The 17901-nt window shown below is 38.3% G+C and overlaps 1 protein-coding gene across 2 annotated transcripts in view; it reads left to right on the top strand.

Moving 5' to 3' along the window:
- LOC124795441 (GON-4-like protein) overlaps nucleotides 1-17901 on the top strand; it is a 180253-nt gene that overhangs the window by 52022 nt on the left and 110330 nt on the right. For both annotated transcript variants that reach the window (XM_047259464.1, XM_047259465.1), the window contains exons 3-4: nucleotides 10130-10239; nucleotides 17236-17383. In XM_047259464.1, coding sequence (XP_047115420.1) covers nucleotides 10130-10239; nucleotides 17236-17383 — 258 coding nt within the window. The remainder of the gene's footprint in view (nucleotides 1-10129; nucleotides 10240-17235; nucleotides 17384-17901) is intronic.

Below are 17901 nucleotides of genomic sequence, written 5' to 3' on the forward strand. Positions count from 1 at the left end.
ATTGGAACCCTGAATAAAACCGACCTGCTTTAGAAAAAAAGAAGTGTTGCATACATATTGAATTTCCCTCGTATTCAACACCCTAAAGACTAATGCCAACCAGTTACTTGCAGGTATTCTGAACTGGCAGTAAACTTCAGCAAAAACAAACTACATCCAGTCCACCCCGACTACAAACGCTCACAGGAAGTTAGTGTACACACAGAGGTCAGCAGATATGGAGAGTACATTGTACAAAATTCTTAGGAGTCCAATTAAATAGCAGGATTAGCTGAGAAAACCACATCCTTGAAATCGTGAGATGGCTGTGCTCAGTAACATTTTCCATATGGATAATTTTGAATACAGATAGAGGAAAATATCTATTTCAGAGCCTGTCTATTTTTTATTATTTTCATTCATTTGTTACAGAATTACTTTCTGGAGCAACTCACCAGCATAAAAAAATATTTTTACGTACTGAAAAAGTCACCAGAATTTTATGTGTAGCAGCAAAGAACCACCTGCTGTAGTCTTTTTAAACAAGTGGGGATTCTGATCAGTCTTGCCTCACAATACATCTGTTCAATAATGATCTTAGTAATGACAATCCTCCTCACTTTGAAGCAAACCATTGTTGTAACAAACTATTTTATATTATGGGTATCTGCAGCTCTTGAATGCGTGATTTTAGGAAGAATTTCACTAACAGCTGGAAAAATTGTTGTTTATTGGAACACAACTGGTTTTGAGGGCTAAAGCCTCATCATCAGGTGCAGTGTATATGGTAAAGAGCTCATATTCAGAATTTGCTATTAAGTGAATATTGTCAATACTATGGCGAACGAAAGGTAACAAAGAAAGGCTCCGTTCATTTAGGACAAATTGCTGACAGGTGAAACTTGGATTTACAGAGCCACATTTTAAAATTTACCTGCATCTAAAAAGAAAAAAAAGAGGAAAATATTTTGTAGTGATAATACAATAATATGATAAAAAATATTTTTAAAATAATGCCAGAGTGGTAAAAAAAATTCACTCCTAACGTAATAAGTCACAACACTATGCAAATTACTGTGAATGTGGCAGTGTCTTACCAGTGTGATGTCAGAGGAAGTTGGTGTTGGGGAAAGTAAAAGTGACCCACATGAATGACTGAGAGAGACCAGTTAACTGGCGGAACAGAAGCTATCCTTGTGGACAGTGTGATGTCATATAATCATGACTAAGAACACTAGGTTTACGTGCGAGAATAATACAGAATTTTATTACTACTAATACCTAATCATATAAACAACCAAAATTAGCCAGAATGCTATGGTGCTTTATTTGTAATTGGTTATTCAGCGAGAACTGTGCATTTTCTTTTTTATATCAAAAAATTTATGTTTACTGAATCTAGGAAAAGCTAGATTGTTACTTATCGTAAAGAAGACACATCGAGTTGCAAATAGGCATGATTAAAAGCCGCTCACATACATATTTCGGCCACAGCCTTTTGTCAATACAGAGGAGAGAGAGAGAGAGAGAGAGAGAGAGAGAAATAGGTGGGGGGGGGGGGGGGGGGGGCGGCAAGCACATCCCATGAACACACAACCGCCAACTCCAGCATCTCAATCCAAAGTGCCATTCTGGCCTGAGGTGCTGGAGTTAGCAGGTGTGTGTGTGTGTGTGTGTGTGTGTGTGTGTGTGTGTGTGTGTGTGTGTGTTTACTGATGAAAGCTGTGAAAGCTGTGGCTGAAAGCTATATGTGACTGTCTTTTAATTCTTTTAATCATGCCTGTCTGCAACTTGATGAGTTTTCTTTACAATAAGTAGCAATCTATCTGTTCCTACATTGTTTATATTTCCACCTGGAGTTTCTATTGTTTAATTTCTATTTCCTGTAATATAGTCAAAACGTGGCTTCTTCCTTTTTTGTGAAGGATTTTTAAGTTTGCTAAAGGGCTTTTAATGTTGAGCCCCTCCTTGTGTAAGTGGACTGTTAATGCAGATCGAGGATTATGTTAGTTAAGGTTTTCCTGATGTCTTATTCGAAATGACCTAGCGGTTTGCCCTGTATTTTTCTTAAGATAGTCATCACTGCTTTTTCCTTATGCCTGAGTTTTCTACCTACATCCAAAAAAATAAAATACGCTGGAACAATGTCTTTAGGTCTCATACATCTGCCTATTTTTTGGATACTGCACTTACATACGGTATTGTACAAAAAATAGTGTGTGCTTTTGTGTGGTCGGCTGGTCTAAGCATTATAAAATCTACCTCTGATCTGCTATGGATAAGATATTTTTCTTTTTAATATACTTCTATAAACTGCATTAACGAATTGGATCGTAACCATTTTGGTACGATATATACTGTATAATGTCATATGCAGTGTGATGACCACTAAGTTTGGTGTATACAGTGTATCTGCACAGTAAATTTGCATAAGCTTTGTCCAGCATGCATGATGTATGATTAATCACATCTGCCGCAGCCATGATCCACACAATCAGATCTTCCTCCGACTGGACAGAGGTCTCATAAACGAGGCACTTTATGTGACCCCACAAGAGAAAGAGATTAAATCTGGGGATCTCGGTGACAAAGCATGTGGCCCATTTTGACCAATCCACCTGTCCATATGTTCATGTGGTTTCAGATGCGGATTGCAAAATGTAATGGTGCGCTATCATGCTGGAACTACAATTTGTACCAAATGTCCAATGACACATCTTCCAAAAATTCCGCCAACACTTGTACCAGGAATCTCAAGCACCTGGCACCCGTTAGGTGGTGAGGAAGGATATGCAGCCCAGTCACATGACCATGGAGGGTTACGTGTCAAGAAATTGATACTGAAGCTGTGCTGAAATATTCGTTTACATGTGGCTTTGGACTCTTCTTGATCTAAAATGTGGCTGTTTCTCAAATGTGGCTGGTTCATGCACTCAGAATACCTCCCCTGTTGAAGTGTGCTTCGTTGGTGAGCAAAATTGGCCTTGGAAAATCCACACAACAGTGTAAAAACAGAGTATAGAAATTGTCACATGGCACAAAATCCTCTAGGAGCATGGTGTGTACCTGCTGAGGGTGATATGGGTGGAGTTGATGTTCATGTAGAACGTGCCAGACAAATGAGACACACATTCAAGCTATGTGCAGTCACTCAGGTACTCATCAGTGGTTTCTCTTCAACTTAATGAAGCACTTCCTCTTCCAATATGACAGTTACTGCCTTCATGGAGCATCACAGTTTGCTCTATCACTTGTGAATTTCCCAGTTTCCTGCAGGCATTGTTCTGCTCTAGCAAACATGGCACGAGATGGAGTCACGTGGTTTGGAAAGTACTCACGGTACAGACGTTGAGCTTCTCTTCCATTACATTGAGCTCCAGTGTAAATCAACAACATATTGGTGTACTCTGCAAACGTGAACTCGGGCATCCTGCTAATGCAGCACTAGTCAACATAATGTCAACTGATGAATCACAAGGCAGCACAAAAACAAGGCATGGGGAAGTAGAGGACATCACGTGACCACATCATCATACCATTCATGAATGAATGTGGGTAGCCAACCATAACAGGTGAACTGTGTAAGAAACATCAAGTGCACAGTTGAGTAGCTCTTATTTTCCTTGTAATATGGAAACATTGTTTCTGGACATGGGTTCCTGTATAAAACTTGATGTCTCCTCTACAAACTCTAGAAGTGTGTAACATGAATTGTAAAACACGCCATACATGTACTTATGAATATGTGAAATATGCATCAAAAATAAACAAACAAACAAACAACCAAACTTTTCATGCATCTATACAACGAACATTTGTTGCCATATAGGTAATAGAATTTTGCAATCTGTGAGTCTGGATATTAAAATAATTTGTAGAAAGAATGGTTAGTGAGGTATGTTTTAACTGTCTTTTGAATTGGTTGAGATTCCCAATTTCTTGCTCTGCAGTAAGAGGATAGCTCATTGAATACATCTATACTAGGGTACATAACAGCTATCTTAACCCTATACAAAAGGTCATCATTAAAATAATTTTAGTGTCTTGTATTGTGAGATCAGAGTTCATCTGAACTGATTTTTACTTACTGTCAGCAACAGTAACAATTATGAACTAAATCGTCTGGGAAGTGAGTGTAAGAATTCAAAGATCCATAAAAAGATATGTGGTTAACTACTTTTAACACTATTCTTACCGTCCATTTTTGCTGAATAAGCATTTCTTTTCTGTAAGTGCTCGACCCTGGAAGATAATTCTGTAACATGCCAGAGAGTGAAAGTATGCAAAATAAGCTACCAACTCTCTGTACATCAATACAATGAGAGATGCCTCAAAGGCAAAACATGCTGAACTGAGTTTCAGGATTAGTTTATATACTCAAATGTGATTAGTTTATATACTCCCATGTGTTAACATTTTAACTTATCACTCCTCTGAATTTAATGCACTCTTTCACATACTGCATGGCCTTTAATATTAACTTGTACTAACGGACATTATTACTAGTTTGAAATCTCACAACACAAGTCCATGTAAGATTAAGTTGTAAACTGTTTACTGTGAACAATTTGTGGGCCTGTCCACTTATGATATCATCTGAGTTAGGCAAGGTTGAGTTTGGGTGCTTGAATAGTGTGCTTGTCATCTGCAAAAAGTACATAGCTTGTACGTCATCTAAGTAAGTTAAGAACAGTGTGCCCAGTATAACTTCTTATGGCACCCCTACGTTACTTCCCCCTATTCTGAGGATAGTGTCATGCCTATGGCAGTCCATAAGACCCTCTTCTTGCTGTTATTGAAGGTAAGATTCCATCTGTTCAAAGGAGATGCCATTTATACCATAACAGTCAGAAATTTGTGTTCCACTCAGCAAAATGCTTTGTCAAGGTCATGGAATATACAAGCAGGATAATGTGCCTTGTGTATCTCTCTAGAATATCATTTGTGTGGCTTTCTATTGCTTTCTGTGTGGAGAATCCTTTATGAAAGCTAAGTTGAAAGACAGTTAATAAATTTTGCTCAGGTAAATGAGTCAGTGTTCTATCAATGGGCACTTTATAAAGAACACTGAAACTACAAGAAGGAAATGAAGAATTGCTCAGTTTAAGGAGGAAAGTACGTACCACTTGTAGTTTACCATCAGTCAATGGAAAGACGAGAAAGTCAGCTAAATTTAGTGAATTACTGTCGGCTAAAGAGGGAGTACAAGGGAAGTATCATTCATCACAGAAAAAGTGCTTTGTGAAAGTTACATGTGTTGTTAATTACTGTTCAACATCTGGGTACAGCCATACAGTCTGAAAAAGTCAAATCAATATTAGTTACTTAAAACTTTGACAAGCTGTTGGGAAAATGGCTAGAGATTTGAGGGAGTTATTGAAGCACATTCTCCAGATGCTTCTTCCAGATGTAGTCATTGACCACATAATTCCAATCAGTCACCTTTGAAAATGAATTCTTTTTGAAAATCATAGCAAAGATGTGTTTCCTATTGCAGAGGAAGTGGATGCAGCCATCTCCAATACCAAGAAAGGGAAGTTCCATATCCCAACAACATTTATGTAGAGATTATGTGGTGCACAGCTCTTCAGATAGTGACTCGTTTAAATATATTGTTAATTACTTACTCGTAATAGGTTGCATTCAAGAGAGAGTGTCATAGGTATTAAAAGAGATGACAGTAATTCTTTCATATTGTAATAGTTACACACCCTTATGTACCATGAACATGTTGGCCAAAGTCCAGATCGGGATATGTTGTTTTGTCGTCTTCAGTCCAAGGACTGGTTTGATGTAGCTCCCCAGCTACTGTATCCTGTGGAAGCCTCTTCATCTCTGAGTAACTACTGCAGCCTACATCTTTCTGAAACTGCTTACTGTATTCATCTCTTGGTCTCAGTCTACAATTTTTACCCCCCACACTTCCCTCCAGTACTAAATTTCTGATCACTTGATGTCTCAGAATGTGTCCTGGTAACTGATCCCTTCTTGTAGTCAGGTTATGTCACAAATTTCTCTTCTCCCCAATTCTACTCAGTACCTCCTCATTAGTTACATGATCTACCCATCTAATTTCAGCATTCTTCTGCAACACCACTTTTCAAAAGCTTCTGTTCTCTTCTTGTCTAAACTGTTTATCGTCCATGTTCCACTTCCGTCCATATACTTTCAGAAAAGTCTTCCTGACACTTAAATGTATACTCTATGCTAACAAATTTCTCTTCTTCAGAAACGCTTTTCTTGCTGTTGCCAGTCTACATTTTATATCCTCTCTACTTCAACCATCATCAGTTATTGTGCTGCCCAAATAGTGAAACTCACTACCACTTTACGAGCCTCATTTTGCATTCTGATTCCCTCAGCATCGCCTGATTTAATTTGACTATATTTCACTATCCTCATTTTGCTCTTGTTGATGTTCATCTTGTATCATCCTATCAAGACACTGTCCACTCCATTCAACCGCTGTTCCAAGTCCTTTGCTGTCTCTGACAGAATTATGATGTTATCGGCAAACCTCAAAGTTTTTATTACATCTCCCTGGACTTTAATTTCTACTCCAAATTTTTCTTTTATTTCCTGTATTGCTTGCTCAATATACAGATTGAATAATCTTGGGGGATTGGCTACAACCCTGTCTTCACTCCCTTTTCAACCACTGTGTCCCTTTCATGCCCTTCAATTCTTATAAGTGCCATCTGGTTTCTGTACAAATTGTAAACAGCTTTTTGCTCCCTGTATTTTACCCATGTCACCTTTAGAATTCAAAAGAGTGTATTCCAGTGAACACTGTCAAAAGCTTTCGCTAAGTCTGCAAATGTTATAGCGTAGGTTTTCCGTTCGTTAACACATCTTCTAATATAAGTCGTAGGGCCAGTTTTGCATTGCATGTTTCCTCATTTCTGTGGAATCTGACCTGATCTTCGCCAAGGTTGGCCTGTACAAGATTTCCCATTCTTCCGTAAAGAATTTATGTTAGTATTTTGCAATCATGACTAATTGAACTGATAGTTCGGTAATTTTCACACCTTTCAGCACCTGCTTTCTTTGGAATTGGAATTGTTGTATTCTTTTTGAAATCTGAGGGTATTTCACCTGTCTCATACAGTCAGTTCCACAAGAAAGTGTACACCATTATCTGTATGAAACAAAAGACACTATTATAAATATATGTTTACATGAAAATACATGTTATTACTAATTGCACAATTACCTAATAGTTAATCCAGTCGTCACCATTATTGATTATAGCTTGGCAGCTTAGCTCTCTCTCTGGTGAATCATCCCTGTTGCCAACCTCCAAATTTCATTTGACCCACGTCACAACGAATGTCTTTGACTTTCTGAGAATTTCAGCAGCAGCTCCAATATGAAACCTTTGATCCCTTTTGATGATTTACAAGGAACACTGCCTCATGATGCTTAAGATATTTTGCACTCATTTTAAACTGCAACTGACAAAAAAAACATTCAACTCTCACACTGTTCATTTATACACTATGCAAAAGTGCAGTGGTTATAGATTGAAGACCACTATCAAAGATGTCGCTGCGGATGTTACGTTTAAAATTATGGTGTACACTTTTTTGTGGAACTGACTGTACATCTTGCTCAACAGGTGGAAGAGTTTTGTCATGGCTGGCTCTCCCAAGGCTATCTGTAGTTCTAATGGAATGTTGTCTACTCCCAGAGTCTTGTTTAGACTTAAGTCTTTCAGTGCTTTGTCAAATTCTTCATGCAGTATCATATCTCTCATCTCATCTTCATGTCCGTCCTCTTCCATTTCCATAATATTGCCCTCAAGTTCATCTACCTTGTATAGACCCTCTATATTTGGCTATACGCTGTTAAAAGTCCATATTTGCCTACCGTGTGAATGGTTGCCAGTACACAGGGAGCTGCTTCTGCAGAAGAGGCATACCTATTGATGAAACCCAGGAAACATACTATAGAGATGGACATTGTAGATTCAATTGACAACCTCTGATGGTAACATGTGGATTGTCCAATCAGTGCACTAGCATTACTTTGTAAGGTTTCAGTTTGAGTTAGTGCACAGCACTGTGAACACATTACTGACAGTCCAGTTTGCAGTATTGAAGGCTCAATTTTCTCCAACCTTTCTCCAAGGCTGCTTCTAACTCATCTAATTTATTGTCAGCTAGAACCTATACATCACATGCCACAACGTGCTAAAGCAGGCTATGTGGTGATTAGTTCCTATCTATGCTAGACACAGAACTTGTGTTATTCTTGAGAAACATTTACATCTATATCCACACTTTGCACATCAGTGAGAAATCCTTGGCAGAAGGTTCTCTCCATTGTACTAGTTATTAGGGCTTTTTCGCATTCCACTCACTTGTGGAGTGTAGGCAGAATGATTGCTTAAATGCGTCTGTGTTTGTTGTAATTGGTCTAGTCTTGTATTTGCAATATCTAAAAGAGCCGTATTACTGAGTTGTAATATATTCCTAGAGTCGTCATTTAAAGTTAGTTGTAGAGACTTTGTAAGTAGATTTTCACCGAATAGTTTGTGCCTATCTTCAAGCGTCTGCCAATTCAGTTCTTTCAGTATCTTTGCGATGCACTCCCATGAGTCATACAGACTAAGACCATTCATGCTGCCCTTCTTTCTATTTGTTAAATATCGTCTGTTAGTCTTATTTGGTATATTAATATTCTAAGATTGGTCAGAGGAGTGTTTTGTATGCAGTCTTCTTTGTAGACTGACTGCATTTCCCTAGTATTCTACCAGTGAATTGCAGTCTGCCACCTGCTTTACCTATGACTGAACCATTATTATCGTTCCATATAAACTGTTTTACCCAACCTTTTTTAATAATTGTCAGATTCCACCTGTGATTCATTGATATTGTAATCATAAATACCCCACACAGTTGTAATTTCAATTTGATTGATGTTTTTGGAGTCTGTGCTGTTTGAGCTTGGAAAACATTCCACAACATAAGAACATCAATGAGATTTGAGGGTGGTTTTGTGGATCACTTCTGCTGCCCCCCCCCCCCTCCCCCCCACTCACACACCCTGTCCCCTCTGCCCCTTTCACCTCATTTCTTGTCCATGAGTGTCTGGACACTTAACTTTGCCGCCACTATCAACCCATATGTATGAACAGAAATTATTTGGGTTTTGTAAGAGATCTTTTGATAATATTCCCCTATAGAAGTTGTTGAAGGTAGTTGCCCTCTTAACAGCCACACAGATTTTGTTCAGCATCTCATTCTGTATTACATTGAACTTGGCATGAAAGATTGAGCTACGGGAAAAAATAGCGTACTTTTCTGTCCATTAACATTGACGATCCCTAGGTTTCTGTGGGGTCTCATAATCAGTTACTTTGTTACTTTTAAGTGATCTAAGAAGTTAAAAAATGTATCAAATATTGTGATAAACAGGAATAGCCAAAGTTTTTAATTTTATTTTAATACATTAAGAACTTGTGCACTAACTGTGATGAAAAACTAGTGCCATGGAAACTGTGAAGCTCATTGAATCTGCAGTGCTCATTGAATTTCCCTGTCCAGCTCTCATTAGTATATTTTGATAATGAACAGGTGGCACTGATAGTCTTGTTAGATGGCTGGCTATTAAGGTGTCCATGTCTTGTCCAAAGCAGTTGGTAAGAGAGGTGTCATTGCTGTGCGAAGAATCTGCCTCACATCTCCCGGTGGAGTACAATATTGGAGAAGACACAAGTTTTTTAGCATGCCATTCATCATCTGTTCTGCATGTGGAGACCCATAGTTGTGCCATTGTTGACACATTTTTTTGTGACTGCAGTGGAGTATCGTGATTGATTGTACCTGATGTCTTAAAGAGTAATTTGCTAATACAGTTCAAGTAATGTATACCTGCCCATCATCATAAGTATTTCTAGTACTTTGTTGTATTTTTGTACTTGTGCCACCCTCTCTCCAAGTGCACACACCATTATCCAGAAACTGCGGATTGATATAGATCTTTATCTTTTGAAACAATAATGTCAACTAGGTGTGGATGTTTCAGTTACAATCTTAATTTAATTTTCTTTTATTTAAATATTTTTTCACTCTATTTATATTTGAGTTCATATTTAGTTTGCAGTTCTACTAATATTACATAATTTTCCTTCTTTTTTTTTCTACAGACTATTATAACAGATGAACATGTTCTTGGAATGGTGCGCCAAGCTCTTTTGGGGAAGTGTGATTCTCTAGATATACCATACGAACCAAAGATTACAAGAGCAAAAGCAAAGTAAGTTCCTATTACATATTAGGTTCATTTTTGTTTGTTCGTTTGTAAAAGTGATACCAATGACTTATCTAGTGCCACAGGTTGTAATAGCATCAGAAATTGTAGTTACAATTAAAAATGTTTATTGAAGTTTGTGATATGAGATGACTTCAAAAAGTAAATTATACATTATTATGACAGCCCAATGAACTTTTATTGAATGCATCACTACATATCAAAGTGACTTAGATACATGACACTATTTTTCAACATAGTCTATAAACAACCATCGTAATGTTCTACCAATTGTTCAGTTTCTCAACAATAGAAATTAGCTCCTTGTTCTCAAAGCCATTTAAGAACTGCTGCGTATATATCCTCTTTGTTGGAAAATCTCTTTACCCAGGTGTTCTATCAGCTTGCAAAAGGAATTAAATTGTATGGTGCAGGATTTGGACTGTCTGATCAGCATCACTCCCACATGTGCAGCCTTTGTCAAATTGTTGGGCACCACTTCACTACAGCTGGATGCAACACTGCATTTGGGCCACATATACCAGAATTTCACAGTGAATCTGTGTGTAATTTAGTCTGTTTGCCCAAAAGAATCTTACTGCACCAAATACTTCAACTCTGGAGACTTTAGATTGTTGCACCATTTCTGTCTCACACTATGATGCGCCTGTTATCTGTTCCACACCAGAACTGTGTCTGCAGAAACTTGGAACATGTGCTCTATTCTGAAAATGCCCCACTCTTGTTGTGCAGTAGGCTTAACAGGGGATGACATGTGTAATTTATTTTCTGAAGTCCCTACGTACCTTTATGTTTCTACAAAAGAGGATGAAATATTTTTCATGTATTCAAGTTAGGATGACAATTTGTAGTAGTCTGGTAGATAATGTAAGAAATTTTGTCATATCCACAACAATGAAGGAATAAAAAGTTGTCTTGGATAAGTAGACCACTGGGCACCAAATGTTGGGTAGCTTGTTAGAGGAGTGTAAAAACTATTTTTGGAAGTGAAAAAATTTCTACTAATGGGAGAGACATTAATGAGGGTCTTACAAATGAATGGACTGCATCAATTTCATGAAGTATTTTACTATTGCCATCCATGTCATTATTAATTCAAGAGGATATTACAATTGTTAACACCCAGGGAATTTGAAAGAAAAATGGATACTGACTTACAGAAAAGTCGAAGGATGTGAATAGGCAAGGAGTTTGCACAAAATCTGATGCTTTGTTCACCTGCTTTGCCTGATTGTATTTCAAAACATACATTTAACTAGTATTTGTGTTAAATATTGCCTGTGATTCTCCTGTATACTTGGCTGGACAGTGTGCGTTACCAGTAGAAAGGAAAAGGGGCAGGGAATGATTTAGCCACACAGAAGGAATAGTTTCCAAATTGTAACTTTCATTCAGCACAATGTTAGCTGGAAAGAAAATCCTTAGCAGTTGAAAACTTGTTTCATGATCGGCAGTTGTTTGAATTTATCGGAACATTTAATTCCAAGAATTGCAGTGTATCATGTAAATGATAAACAAGCTTCATTGTGATCCGAATTCAATTTTCAGGAAAAGCAGCAGTGGTTTTCAACCATTTTGCAATTTCTCTGGGTACATATTGAGAGGATGCAAAGATTCATACTTTCATCATAATGTGAATTATCTGTAGTCTCACAGCCAGCATAGGTGAGGTGGCTCACTGGTTAAGACACTTGTATTCTGCAAGTGCAGTGTTCAAATCTGCATCTGACCAACCAAATTTAGGTTTTCCAAGTTTTCACTAAGTCAGCAATGGCAAGTGATAAATTCATTTCCTTACTTGTCCTTCCCAGTCATAGTTGGTTCCTCAATATCTAATAATATCTTTGTTGATGTGACATAAGGTCCTTATATTCCTACTATCTTTGTTGTAATGCAGTTAATCTTTATCATTCCCACAGTGTACAAAAGCATTCAGTCACCAATATTGTAAAAGATTTGCGTGTGATGTGTATGCTGTGCTGGCCGTTCATTGACTGTAAGCAATATACATCTGAATGATTCTAGCTGGCAGCATGCATGACTAAAAAATGTATACGAGGTGTGATTGGAAAGTTTTAAGAATGGGCTTGTAATTGTCAGTGGTGGTACTTACATGCTACTGTGATGCATCTCCTTCAAAATAGTCTCCTTCTGACTGAACACGCCAACTCCAATGGTGTTTCTACATTTAGAAACATTTCTGAAATTTTTTTTCCTGGAGTGTGTTAAGGACGCTCTCCGTATTCGCCTGGATGTCTTCAATTGAGTCAAATCGCTTCCATTTCAGTGAAAATTTCGGTTTGGGAAACAGGTAGAAGTCCGCAGGGGCCAAATCTGGGGAATATGGCAGTTGTGGAAGCACAGGAATTTTGAATTTGGTCAAAAATTCAACGATGGAGAAAGCATGATGAGCTGGAGCATTGTCATGTAGCACCCAACTCCTGTCTTTCCACAATGCAGGCCTTTTCTTCCACACCTTATCGCACAAATGCTGAAGGACACATTTGTAGCATTCCTGGTTAATTGTTTGTGCTGCAGGGGTAAATTCATGATGCACAATACTGATAGCATCGAAAAAAATCACCAACCTTGTTTTCACCTTCGACCAACTTTTCCATTCTTTTTTTCGGTCGTAGTGAACCTGGAGTCTTCCACTGCAAAAACTGCACTTTGGTTTCAGGGTCACCTGTAATTACCCTATTTAACAAATCTGAGTCATTTTTAGTCCAATTAGTCAGTTCTTGGCACACTTCAAGTCATTTGACAACACTTTCGGAATGAATTTTGTGGACACTCGACACATGTTCAGATCTTCAGTTAAAATTGACTGAACTGTATAGAAACTTAAGTTCATCAGCCATCTCTTTAATTTTAAGTCTACTGTCAGAACGCACACACTAAGTCACGAACTTTCGCAACATTTTCATTGTTTTTGAGGTGGAAGGACGGCCGGACCGTGGTTCATCTTCAAATGACTCACAGCAATTTTTAAATCTGTTGAACCAGACAAAAACATTTGACTGGCTCATACAATTACCTCCAAAAGCTGTTTTTAATAGTTCGTAAGTCTTAGAAGCTGATTTCCTGGTTTTAAAACAAAATTTCACACAAACTCGTTGCTCCATTTTTACGTCCATTGTCATGTAGACAGATTCCAGCAACAAGCCCTAAAAGACCCGCACTCAATCAGCTGCCACAATGAACTGAATAAAGGAAATGCAATTTTCTGTCAGAGGGTGTTCAAGGACAAGGCAATGACTCACTCCCCACCCTCCGTGTACCTGCCCGCCAAACCAGTAAGCAGTAGCGGATCCATTCTTAAAACTTTCCAATCACATCTCATATATCAAAATGCAGTGTGCGGTGCTCTACATTCTATGATGTGTGAGTATGAGAAAGTAATTATAATTGGAAAGTAATTGTGTGCCTCTATGATAAACCCAGCCATGTTGTAGTCCCTGTGGAGATGGCCGGCTAATCTTTGATTTCTGAAGAGGGATAGCAGCCTCTGATTGGACCTTATTAACATCAGCTATCGTGACCTTGCTGCACTGGTAGTGCGAATGGCTGAAAGCAGTCATTACAAGCATTATTTTCTTTTTTCCAAAGACATGCAGCCCTACAGCATGTGTTAAGTATTCTGGAAGTAATGTAATCCACCACTCAGATCTCTGGGTGTGGATTGTAGTTAAAGTAAATCAGGTGATGATGATGGAACTAGATTAGGGAATGAGACAATAAATGTAGTAGATAAGATTTGTTGTTTGGGCATCAATATAACTGACTATGGCTGAAATGAGGAAGATATAAAATGCAGACTGGCAATAGCAAGATAAGCGAGGGAGACCAAGGTTTGAATACACTAAAATGATTCAGATGTAGGCTGCAGTAATTATGTAGAGATAAAGAGACTTGCACAGGATGGTCCAGCATGGAGAGTGGCATCAAATGAGTCCTTGGACTGAAGACTACAACAACAACAACAACAACAACAACAACAACTGTAGTTGCAAAGAAACTAAAGAATTATCAAATCTGCTGTTACTGTGACAAATACTAGAATTTGGAGCTGCATTTTGGAAACCATACCTAATGGCTGGATTACATATGGTTCATTAGAGTGCTGTTAGATGATACATTTAGCAGTTAGTTTAATTGAGCAAGTAGTCCTGCTGGAATGTTAGGTGAACTCAGGTGAGAAACAGTACAGGTGGAAGAAGATTGTGTAGATTTTATTAGTCATTTATGGAAAGGTCTTAGAAACAATTTGTTGTTTAACACTCTCTGGTCATTTAGGATGTCATTCGCATATATACAGGGTGTTAGAAAAAGGTACGGCCAAACTTTCAGGAAACATTCCTCACACACAAATAAAGAAAAGATGTTATGAGGACATGTGTCCGGAAACGCTTAATTTCCATATTAGAGCTCATTTTAGTTTTGTCACCTACGTTTCCACCTACGCTCAATGGAGCACGTTATCATGATTTCATATGGGATACTCTACCTGTGCTGCTAGAACATGTGCATTTACATGTACGACACAACATGTGGTTCATGCACAGTGGAGCTCCTGTACATTTCAGTCGAAGTGTTTGTGCGCTTCTCAACAACAGATCTGGTGACCGATGGATTGGTAGAGGCGAACCAATTCCATGGCCTCCACGCTCTCCTTACCTCAACCCTCTTGACTTTCATTTATGGGGGCATTTGAAAGCTCTTGTCTACGCAACCCCAGTACCAAATGTAGAGACTCTTCGTGCTCGTATTGTGGATGGCTGTGGTACAATACACCATTCTCCCGGGCTGCATCAGCGCATCAGGGATTCCATGCGACAGAGGGTGGATGCATGTATCCTCGCTAACGGAGGACATATTGAAAATTTCCTGTAACAGAGTGTTTGAAGTCACGCTGGTACGTTCTGTTGCTGTGTGTTTCCATTCCATGATTAATGTGATTTGAAGAGAAGTAATAAAATGAGCTTTAACATGGAAAGTAAGCGTTTCCGGACACATGTCCACATAACATATTTTCTTTCTTTGTGTGTGAGGAATGTTTCCTGAAAGTTTGGCCATACCTTTTTGTAACACCCTGTATACTTATACACCCTACACATGTACAGTCCTGGCAAAAATACGATAGTAGTAATAAATAAAAGACCATGATTTTCTACTGCTTCCCAATGTGATAGTTAAGTCGCATTTGTATTATATGCCATTTACATCTTCCTTTATTCATTATAAAGTGCTTGTGCAATATGGTCCGATGACAAGGCTTGGGTGACACATGATTTTTGTTGTGATTGGACCAATGAACTGTTTGTTTGGTCCTTTGGTGAAAAAATATTTGCTTGAGATGAATCTTCCTCTCTATGTCTTGCTTGTTATGGATAACACTCCTGCCCATTCTCCTTGAAGAATTTTTAATTCATCAAGATCCAATTCATGTCTCCCAACATCGCTCCATTACTCGAGCCTATGGACCAACAGATTATTTCCATATTTCAGAAGTTCTATACTAAAGCATTCTTAGAGCATTCTTTGAGTTGACTGAAGCTACCAGTCTCACTCTCAGAGAGTTTTGGGAACATCACTTCAACACTGTTGCCTGCTTTAAGGTGATTGAAAAGACATGGAAGGGGTTACCACTAGAACTTTCACTTCTGCTTGGAAGAAGCTTTGGCCAGAATGTGTTGTTGAATGTGATTCTGAGGCATTTTAGCCAGTACCTGTGGAGCCTGTAGTCAATGAGATTGTGTCTTTGGCAAAGACCATGGGCTAGAAGTGGATAACAATGATGTCGATGAGTTAGTGGAAGGTCACAACCAAGAAATGACTGCAGAAGAGTTTATGGAGTTGCAGTGTGTTTCACAGTGGTAAGTTGTAGAGAGGAGTTCTTCAGAGAAGGAGGAGGAGGAAGAGGAAGAGGAAGAGGCGGTAAAGCAAAGCAGCGATCTTCTGGCACAATAAGAGAAAAGGTGAAAGCATGGGAATCAGTTGCATCATACACTGAAAATCATACCTCCAATAAAGCAATGGCTATGCATTTATTTGACAGTTATGCTGTGTCGCATTTTCGCCAAGTGTTGTAGCATCAGAAGAAACAATTGACTATAGATAGCAACCTAATAAGAAGGAATTAGTTACATATCATGAATAATAAAGTACATAATGCTGTATGTATAAGTTTTTTGAATCAGTGGCATGAATAAGATAAAACTTTTATTACTTTTTCTACATGGAATGCATTATCATATTTTGCATTAATTTGTATAAGATAAATTGTTTCGTTTAATGAGTGTTTCGCACTACAAGCAAGATTCTTGAACGAATTATACTCACTATGCGAGATTCCACTGTATTTGATTATAATTTAAGTTACAGGATTGATTCCTTAATGAGCATTCCCTTTTTACATTTTTATTTTTGTTGAGTGTCTAAAGAATAGTATAAGCTATTTGCTAAATCAGGATTTGTCTTTTGACAGTATAATGTAGTTGGGTAGATAAAAAATTTACTCACCAAGCGGGGGGAGCACAACACACGCATTTCCCAGGTTTCACATATACAAGCTTTTGGAGCCAGTGGCTCCTTCCTCTGGCAGAAGGATTGAAGGGGGAGGAATAGGGATAAAGGAAAAGAACTGCAGAGGCTTAGGAAAAGGGGTGGAGTTCGGGAAAAGTCACGCAGAACCCCGGGTCAAGGGAGGCTTACCGGACAGGATGAGAAGAAAAGACTGATTTTTTATCCATCCAATCACATGTATTGCCAGGAGTTTATCTTTTGATTTTCCAATAATTATTCGTGGACTAAAGCATGTAAATTTGTGCATGAATAATTTTATCCCTCTAAATTATTTGAAAAGAGTTGTTGTAGCATTAAAAAATGAGCATACCTCATAAAAGATGCTAATTGTAGCTAATAAATAATGAGTTTTAGCTCTTTCATAAACTGGTATGTCTTTTTATATATCCTGTGAAGACAGATGCAAGGATCACAGCCCACCTCAGCTATAGGAACCCCTGTGAAACGACAAGCAACTTCAAAGTGCCGTGTTTTAATTGAGCAAGAATTGCCAGAGGACTCAAGTGATGATGAAGAATATCAGCCCACTGATGATCAGGAGCAGGTAATAAGTTAAAATATTATGCGTCGCTAGTAATGATTTCTTTCTTTCTTTGGAGTTGGTACTCTGCACTTCTTATTCTCAGTTTTGCTGATAACCATACATAGACAGATGCACACAGTTTGCTGTGTTGAGAGTACTGAGATATTGCAGATAACATTGAATAATGATTCTTTTTGTTGTTGTTGTTTTTGTTGTTGTTGTTGGTGGTGGTGGTGGTGGTGGTGGTTGTTGTCGTCGTCTCCAGTTAAAGACTGGTTTGATGCAGCTGTCCATACTAGTCTATCCTTTGCAAACCTCTTCATCTCTGCATAACTGTCACAATCTACATCCATTTGAATCTGCTTATGTGTTGAAGCCTTTGGCATCCACTACAATTTTTTTTACTCCCTCTCCCCCCCCCCCCCTCCCCCCACCCCCTCCCAAATCGGCAATTGTTTGATGCCTAAGGATGTGTCCTGTCAATTGATCCCTTCTTTTAGTTATCTCTCTCTTTAGCCATTTTACTCATTGCTGAGTGT

Source organism: Schistocerca piceifrons, chromosome 4, assembly GCF_021461385.2.
Source record: "Schistocerca piceifrons isolate TAMUIC-IGC-003096 chromosome 4, iqSchPice1.1, whole genome shotgun sequence".
In the NCBI taxonomy this organism is placed as follows: domain Eukaryota; kingdom Metazoa; phylum Arthropoda; class Insecta; order Orthoptera; family Acrididae; genus Schistocerca; species Schistocerca piceifrons.